Consider the following 9,528-nt stretch of genomic DNA (forward strand, 5'->3'; position numbering starts at 1 on the left):
AAATGCACATAGATTGGCCAATGAACAACCTCCTTTTGACCTCAAGGCGAGGGCGCCGTACTGAAATGCATAAGGTCTATTGTAAATTTTTGGTTGGACTATTATATTATTCTCACTGAAATTGACAATTCATTCTTGATAAAGTTGAGCAACCTGCCACATGCGTATTCGTTCAGTTCTCTGCTGTGCCGTAAATTCATTCCTCAAAATGCCGACCACGAAAGGAAAGAAATGGGTGCTGAAGCAACACTTCCAGGGCATGCCTAAGCGAAGCGACATGGACCTGGTGGAGTTCGATCTTCCAGCAGTCACAGACGGGAGTAAGTGCATGCTTCTCGCTGTGTGATTTTTGCATAGAGCAATGGCAATAGAGGTAGAAATAGACCTCCATGGGTAGACCTCCGTTCGTAATTTTAGCAGGCTAAGTACCATTGCTAGTGGGCCTAGTCGATTCGATCGGCTGCACCCCTTCGTTGCGCAATTATTGCACAAAGGTTGCACCATCATTACATGGGGAGGAAGAATGGTTGCACGTTGCACCATGGAGGTACCCAATGGTGTCATGTCTGGGGAGCACAAATGGGCAACTGTGTCATGTACTGACACTGTCTCAAACATGGTAATATTTGCAAAAACAAGATCAAAACAATTCTCTAAAATGGCATTTTTTACATGCTGAACAATGATGTTGATTGAAAAAAAAACAGGATAAAATAAAAGCAAAGCAACTTAAAATAAAAATATAACTCTCAATTGTATACAGTGTATAGTTCGAAGACTCACCACAGCTAGTTCGGCCGGTATAGTGTTATCTGGCTATGTTCCATTAAAGGCAGTGGACACCATTGGTAATTACTCAAAATAGTTATTGCACAAAACCTTACTTGGTAACGATTAATGGGGGAGGTTAAACTATAAAACATTGTGAGAAACGGCTCCCTCATTGTTTTTGAGAAAGAAGTAATTTTCCACGAATTTGATATTATGCATATGTTGAGATATACCAAGTGAGAAGACTTGTCTTTGACAGTTACCAATAGTGTGTAGTGTCTTTAAGGAACTTGGAAATTAATTGATTTTCGTAACCATTAATTGTACATTCATAAATACCTCAGACAGTTTCGCTATTCCTATTGGTGGAGAGCGCGTCACGTGGGTGTGTATAAACCTTTGTTTATGACCGGTAAAAAGTGTCAATTCATGGGCGTGACACGCGACCTTGCACCTGTTCTTATGAGACAGTTTCTTCATTCCTATTGGTCGAGAGCAACGGCTGAAACAGTTGTGCCACATCATGCAACACGCGTGACGCGCAGAGCATTCCCTTATAAGGAGTTGTTTACCCGAGGGCGGCGGAGGGCTTCACCATATCATAGCTGGAGGGGTGTTGTGTTGAAAGAAATCATTTAACAATTATAATTTTTGCATTTATTTTACTTTTTGACCAAAAAGTGATGATGTTTTTGACCGAAAAGGTATTTATGAATGGGAATCAAAGTGTGTTGAATCGGTTTTCAACTAGTGGTTTAAACCCGCCGAGGCCTGGTTCTAGATAATTTACCTCGACTTCGTTTCAGTGAAATTATCAAGAACCAGGCCTCGTTGGGTTTAAACCACTAGTTGAAACCTCTTCACCACACATTGATTCCCTTAGTCAAAAGCATGAAGCTCTGGCATCACTGCTCCCTAGATCAACAAATACCAAAACATTTTTTTTGAAATTCCTACAGACCAGTATCTTATCTTTAGCAAAACTTTCGTAAAATAGTATGCTACTTTCGGACTTCTGGCAAACTTAGCAAACCCCTCTATTTCCCAAATTGACCTTTGTTCAAAACACCCCTTTTTTAAAGAATGGATTTTTCCATTCACAATTAACTGTACCTGTGTCAGGTGCATTTTGGAAAGACCATGGATTATTATATTTACCATAAAAATTCAGTTGAGAGGCAGGTCATATAATTTGGTCTTTACACAGTGCAGCTCTCAACTTTGGGTAGTTTTTACTTATAATGAAAATAGCTAAACTAGGTAAAATATGGTAATGTTCTTATTTTTAACCGTTGCCATGGCAACCAAAGTGCGGATGCAAAAACTATGCTTTCTTTTTACACTTTGGTTGAACAAATTAACATGTGCAACGAGTAAACAAGATCCTTTAAAAGAAATCTTGTTTTTGCTGTTATACAATTTGAAAATAAACACCTTTTTTCCCCAATAAGCACGAAGTTTGTGGCAGCACTGCTCCCCAGTACAACAAATACCATTTTTTTTTTTTTTTTTTATTCTTACAGACCAGTATCTTATCTTTCACGCCTAGAAATAAAAAGAAAATTCCTAAATATGCTACTTTGGGACTTTGGGACAATTTTAGCAACCCCCTATATTTCCCAAGTTGTCTTTTCCTCAAAACACCCCTTTTTGAAATAATGGAATCTTCCATTCACAATTAACTGTACTTTTGTCAAATGCATTTTTGGAAAGATTAAGGATTTATAGTTACCCATGGAGCTAGTTTATTGCTCCATGAGTTACCATATCCAGCTGAGAGGTAGGTCCACTATTTGGTTTTCACACAGTGAAGCCCTCAACTTTCGGTAATTTTTACTCATAAAAAGTGCTAAATTATGTGAAATATGGTAATTTTCTACTTTTGACTGTTGCCATGGCAACGAAGGTGTAAAAGCAAAAATTATGCTTTATTTTTACATTTTGGTTGATGGCCTTCACTTGTGCAAAGTATAAACGAAATCTATTTTTGAAAGTCTGGCCAATTCTTTGATTTTTACAGCAACCCAGTCTTAAGGCCTTTAAAAACAAAACTAGTACACTGAAAACATCTAGTAGTCAATTTGGAGAAAAAATTAGTCAACTATACGCAATAAAAATCAGTCTTTCCATTCATGACTAATTTTTCAATCCGAACTAACTAATAGGAAACATTTTTACTAATTGAGCTAATGAAATTACTAATCAATATTTTTTAAAGACTAATACGAATTTATTATTTCTAATTTTGTCCGTAGATTAGTTGATACAGAGTACTGATTGACTAATTGTTTCTCTCCAAAATATGAAATGACAAGTCTGACATAGCAATGACAAATTGTTCGACTAATGTGTGAGAAAAATACTAATTGAATTGGCTCCGAAGGCGGGCACAATACAAACGCCTGATACAGACCTTACTCGTACAACGTTCGGTCGAGTGCCACCGACCCTTCCTCCCTATCAAGAGGTTGTGAATTATTGTGTATTCTGAATTTCTGAATTATTAAATTTAATTCAAGAATAAATTCCTGTTTCAACTTTTGGAAAACATGGGCGCCGCTTGTAACCTTGGAGGTAGTCTGTAAACAGTGCTGTCATTAATCAGCACGGTGAGTACGATTAACAGAACAGCCAGAACACAATCCCACCCCCCCCCCCCCCGGTCAGGCCGGTTTCGCGCCGATATTGTTTAGTGCGCGATGGTCGCGCAGCATTGCAATGGGAGACTTTCTGGGACGATAGAGGGCAGCAGACTTACCGGGTAAATCCATTGTTCTCAGAATTATGCGCATGTTCAGAACTACGTAAACAATGGAAACTTACCCGGTATGTCTGCTGCCACCTAGCGTTGGAAAGTCTCCTATTCAGCACAGTTATTACACTGTTCAAAAACCATTATCGCCAAATAGCGTGTAATTTTCACTGTCGCGCAAAATAATATCGCCCGCGCGATTCGTAACTTTCCCTCTCGTCTGCATGCAGCATGCAGCAACAAGAACGTCAGGTTATTAGTCCGTGTCAACGTGTGCTGTTGTTGGGTGGTGGAATATGAAATAAGGTAATTAATTTATTTTATTCTGTTGTAATTATTCAGAAATATAATATCGGTCAACGTTAGGGATCGGTGGTGGCTTTTTGCAGTTGGTCAACTTTAGGGATCGGTGATGGCTTTTTGCAATCGGTCAACTTCAGGGATCGGTGATGGCTTTTTGCATGCGGTCAACTTTAGTGATCGGTGGTGGCTTTTTGCAATCGGTCAACTTTAGTGATCGGTGGTGGCTTTTTGCAATCGGTCAACTTTAGTGATCGGTGGTGGCTTTTTGCAATCGGTCAACTTTAGGGATCGGTGGTGGCTTTTTGCAATCGGTCAACTTAAGGGATCGGAGGTGGCTTTTTGCAATCAGTCAACTTTAGGGATCGGTGGTGGTTTTTTTGCAATGAGTCAACTTTTGCAACCGGTGATGGGATTTTGGGATATCCGAATTTTGCGTCCGGTCGGTGCAGGCCTACTTCAAAACCTATGATTGTGTAGATTGTGGATATTAGTTGTGTTATTTTCTAGTTCACACCAACATGGAGGAATAAATTAGGATAGGGTGTGGAAGGGTTATCTATGTCCCACAATTGGTTGTCGTCTTCCGGAAATGGTGTATGCCGGGGAAATACAAATATTTATATTCAGTGAAGGGAAATGTTTTTGAACAAGAGTCTCTACCGATAGTTAGGTGTTCGTGCATGCACGAACACCTATTGTTATTGCTCTGGGTTTTTTTTCTTCTCCATCTTCCTTCTTCTTCCCGTCAACTCTTATCTACAGCATAACTCAAGATTCAAGCCAAACTGAACCTTGAAACTCACCAGACAATTGAACCTCAATACGAAGACGGCACAGTTTTCATTACGTCATGATGACGTCATTAGGTGTCAAATTACAGGGTTTTTAAAGTTGAAAAGGGACCATTTTCGTTTTGCTGTATCTCAACGAATATGAAAGCTATGATGTTCAAAGTTTTCGCATCTGATAGACCAAGACTGGGGCAACATTTGAAAAGTTAACGCCAAAATCGTACGACCTTAGCATCCGGGTCGTTACCCTGGGTCGAAGTTCACCTTCGGGTTTTTTTCGTCAAAAAACAACTTTCGAGCTTTTCTACGGAATAACTCAAGATTGAGATTGAATGGAATGTTGAAACTCAACAGATAGTTGAACCTCAGTATCAAGACAACACATACTTAATTACGTCATTATGACGTCATCGGGAATTGAATTACGTTAGATCAAAGTTTAATATTTGTAAAAATCATAACTCAAAAACTATTATTCGGATTTTGACAATCTACACATCATCGGATAGATCATTAAAAGTTGGACAAATGCTTCACAGAACACGTAAAATATTTTTAATACTTCTAGTGCAAAACAAAATTTGAAAATTTCATAAAATCTTATCGTATTCATGTTTTTAAAACTACTGATCATTTCAACGTAATTTTTGTTTCAGATTGTAAAACAGCAATCCCGCTCAATCTTTTGCACAGAAATAACAAAATTTGGACCTTTACATCAGTCGAAAAGGGACGTCAAAGCACCTGTTGACCCACGCGTTTACCCCATTTTGATCAACAACGCACGCTATGTACGCTATGCAGTGCAAGCGCGGGAATTCCCAAAAGTGCTCTCTTTAGTCCAGCGAAAGAGGGCGCTGTAACGTTTTTAGTAACATCGAGCGCTGAGTGAATCGCGGTGAATCGCAGTAGTTGAGTTATAATGAACAACGTCTCGCACCAAAACTACAAGTAGGAATACATATGCATTGATGTTATAAGATACATTATACACCTTCAGATAGTCCATCACATAATTATAAAATGTTTGCAAGTCATACATCAGCTGAAAGGTTTTAATGAACTAGTCAGGATCTACACAAATGAAATCAGTTTAAACTTGGCTTCTTGTTCAAACCAGAGGTTGAAAATAATTGGTCAAAGAAAAATAATTTCACAACCACACATTTGATTTTTTATTTATTTATACGTCATTGGGTAGGTATGTAACAACTGAAGAAACGATACACAACATTGACTATTAAACCTTGACCTCCAGTTAAACAGGAAGATGCAGTTAATTATTTGAAATAAATTAGTTGTTTATTATCTGAACGTCGTCAGATAAGGCTTTGAAAAACATTACTAACGCTATAATTTGTGATCTGACAAAATTGTCTTCCGGTTCAAACCGGATGTTTAATATTTGCAAAAAATCATAACATCTGAACCATACATTGGATTTTTTCAATCTATGCATCATCTGAAAGGTCTTAATAGACTTATCACGTGCTATACAATATGCGACCCTGTTTGACCTTGACTTCCAGTTAAAGTTGGAAACTGATATATAATGTTTGAAAAATAAAAAAATCCTAAACCACATGATTTGATTTTTATCATCTATACGTCAAAAGAAAGAACTCAAAAGACATCACCAACGCTACCAAGTGTGACCTCATTTGACAGTACCTTCCGGTTCAAAACGGAAGTTGAAACTTTATATTTGAAAAAATCATAACTTCTAAACCAAATATTGGATTTTTACAACCCATCCATCATTTAAAAGGTCTTAATAAACTTATCACGCGCTACATAAAAAAGTAACCCCTATTTGACCTTTTATCCGATGCAAACCGGAAGTTGGTGTTTAATTTGTAAACAAATCATAACTCCTTAACCAGTCATTGGATTGATGAGGTAAATGTTGTCACCAATTCATTCACTCACTCACCACGAACACCTTGTTTTTGTAGTAAACAAAAACTGTACATGTACCTCTAGTTTTGTGTGTAATGGGAAATCTGAAATCATACAAGTAGCCCTGTGTAAACAGACCCGGAGGTGAGAACATTATGACCACACAAAAACCGTTTTGATGGAAAACACATATGTGCATCATGAATGTGATGGACAAACACAGACCGGGACGCACTCAACACGTTTTATAAAAGGCTAGGTAAAGTATTATACAAATATTTCCTTGTAATAAACGGAGAGGCACGTATTAATTTAATCCAAAGCGAAAAACGTACTATATAAAGTTCTTAATTTAGGTGGGGGGGGGGTGTATAAAGTATAAAGATAAAAGAGTTAAATCTTATTTAAAATTGAAGCTTGAAAATAAGCTTTACTCTAAACGTAATTTTGTTTTAAATTATTAATTAATTAACCTTGTGATCTTCATTTGCATATTTAATTAGTAAATCTATTAGTAACGCGCCATATCTCAAGAAGTATACTTCAAGGTCAACCGGAAGTTGGCTCATTTTTTGTTTCAGTTATACTACACAATCAATCTTCATTTTTTGTTTCAGTTATAGACTCCATTTAAATTTTTACTTTGGAAAACCGTGACCCCATGTTGACCTCTATTTTCGGGTCAACCTGAATTGTGACCAGATCTCAAGACCTATACAACCTATTTCAAACTTGTTCCAGTTTCCGCGACCCCATGTTGACCTCTACATCCGGGTCAACCGGAAGTGGGACCATATCTCAAGAACTATACAACCGATTTTCAAACTTTTTTTTCAGTTGCACACTCCTTTGTGTTAAATATTAACTTTGAAAAATGTGTCCCCTTGTTGACCTCTACTTCAGGGTCAACCGGAAGTGGGACCATACCTCAAGAACTACACCACTAATTTTTAAACCCTTTTTTACTTAGAGACTCTTTGAGCATTAAGGATTAACCTTAACAAAATTTGGCCCCCATATTGACCTAGCTCTACTTCCAGGTCACCCAGAAGTGGGACAATATCACAAGAACTTCACAACCTATGTTCAAACCTTTTTTCAGTTATAGCCTAACAAACAGTACTGTATCGGGCCAATGGTGGCATGTACCGGCGTCGAGTTTCGATACGGTGCCGTTAAATATGATGATGATATTGAGCCAGAATTGGGCCAGTGCTGGCCTTCTTCCGGTCAAGCGTCATGCTCTTGCTAGTAAAGTGCCCACACTGGGCCAATGTCGGTTTTATAGAGGCAAACTATTTTAGTTAGGACGGAGGTTTGCCTGTCTTGGCCAATATTGGTTTTGTGCGGCACACCGTTTCGGCAAAATGATGAACCTTTAATGGGCCAATGCTGGTTTTGTAGCGGTGCACCATTTTGGGAAAGTGGTAGAAAACCTGCAGTGGTCCAATACTGGTTTTGTGGCACACCATTTGAGAAAACAGGCAGAAAACCTCTCATTGAGCCAATACTGGTTTTGTAGCTGCACACCATTTTTGTCAAAATGGTGTCATATAGAAAACCTTTTCGGGGCCAATCATGCCAATACTGGCTTTGGCAAAACGGTAAAGAAATATGTTCTAATTACTAAACCGACTTGATATTTAAAAAGGAATTAGCCCATGCAAGTTATTGAAGCTGGGTGGATTTCACAAAGAGTTAAGACTAGTCTTATCTCGAGTTAGGAAGAGTTAATCGTCCTAACTTAGGACTAGCCATACGTTTCTTATATCTCCAAGGACTACGTCCTAAGTTAGGACTAGGCCTAACTCTCTGTGAAATCGACCCCTGATGGTACCGGCATTTTGAGAAACCGAATACTATTAATAAAACAAAATTCTAAAATGTATACCTCCTTTATTATTTTATTGGTTTTTAATAGCATTTTTAATTTGATTTAATCATTGCTGCTGTTTTTTTTCATTTTTTATGTTTTGTGTTTATCATGGACAACTACACTTTATTGTAATGAACTTTTTTATTGCAAAGTAATTTCATTTAAATTTAATATATTTGATATACTTTTTGCATTTTTATTTTATTAATAAAAACTTACGAGTTAAAATGCTGGTTGAATTTTCGTCTGATAATGAAGTTTTACTTTCTGTCATCTGTCTACTGGTTTGTTGGCGGCACATCCATTTTGGCAAAATGGTAGAAACCCTCTATTGTGCCAACACTGGTTTTGTAGCTGCACCATAGACAATCTTTTCTGGGCCAATTCTTTTTTTTTAGCGCCACGCCATTTTGACAAATGGTATAGAAACTTTTTCTGGGCCAATACTGGTTTCGAAGTGGCACACCATTTTGGCAAATAATGGTATAAAAACAACTTTTTTGTGCCAATACTGATTTGGTAACGGCCACCATTGGGCCGGCATTGAACCGACATTGGTCATAATATGCATTTTCAAGGCAGGGTTCAAGCTGTGGCACAGGATGTCTTAAGATTGTCGAAACAATTAAAAAATTACAAAGTAATGTAATTTGTTAAGATTATTTTTGCTATAAAATACCCCCAAAATTGTAGATATTAATAAATCTTGATTGCAATAATGTAATAATTTGGAATAACTGATTGCCCAATGTATGTATGTTATCTGGGTATAAAATGGTACTCTTCTAAAAATGTTTGGCAAGTCAGTCAACCCGCTGGTGAGTGTAATTTATTCCTCCACGGTGGTGTGAACTAGAAAATAACAACAATTAATATCCACAATCTACACAAATGGTGTGCCACTTCGAAACCAGTATTGGCCCAGAAAAGATTGTCTATGGTGCAGCTACAAAACCAGTGTTGGCACAATAGAGGTTTTCTACCATTTTGCCAAAATGGTGTGCCGACAACAAACCAGTAGACAGATGGAAAGTTAAACTTTCATTATCAGACGAAAATTTAACCAGCATTTTAACTCGTAAGTTTTTATTAATAAAAAAAATGCAAAAAGTAATCAAATATATTAAATTTAAATG

At 37.5% G+C, this 9,528-nt stretch overlaps 1 protein-coding gene across 1 annotated transcript in view; it reads left to right on the top strand.

The window, feature by feature from the left end:
- Positions 1-56: 56 nt before the first annotated feature.
- The window catches only part of LOC117305021 (prostaglandin reductase 1-like), a 15,682-nt gene continuing 6,210 nt past the window's right edge, over positions 57-9,528 (top strand). Inside the window, exon 1 of the mRNA XM_033789711.1 lies at positions 57-320. Coding sequence (XP_033645602.1) covers positions 161-320 — 160 coding nt within the window. The 5' untranslated portion in view covers positions 57-160. The remainder of the gene's footprint in view (positions 321-9,528) is intronic.

Source organism: Asterias rubens, chromosome 22 (assembly GCF_902459465.1).
Source record: "Asterias rubens chromosome 22, eAstRub1.3, whole genome shotgun sequence".
In the NCBI taxonomy this organism is placed as follows: domain Eukaryota; kingdom Metazoa; phylum Echinodermata; class Asteroidea; order Forcipulatida; family Asteriidae; genus Asterias; species Asterias rubens.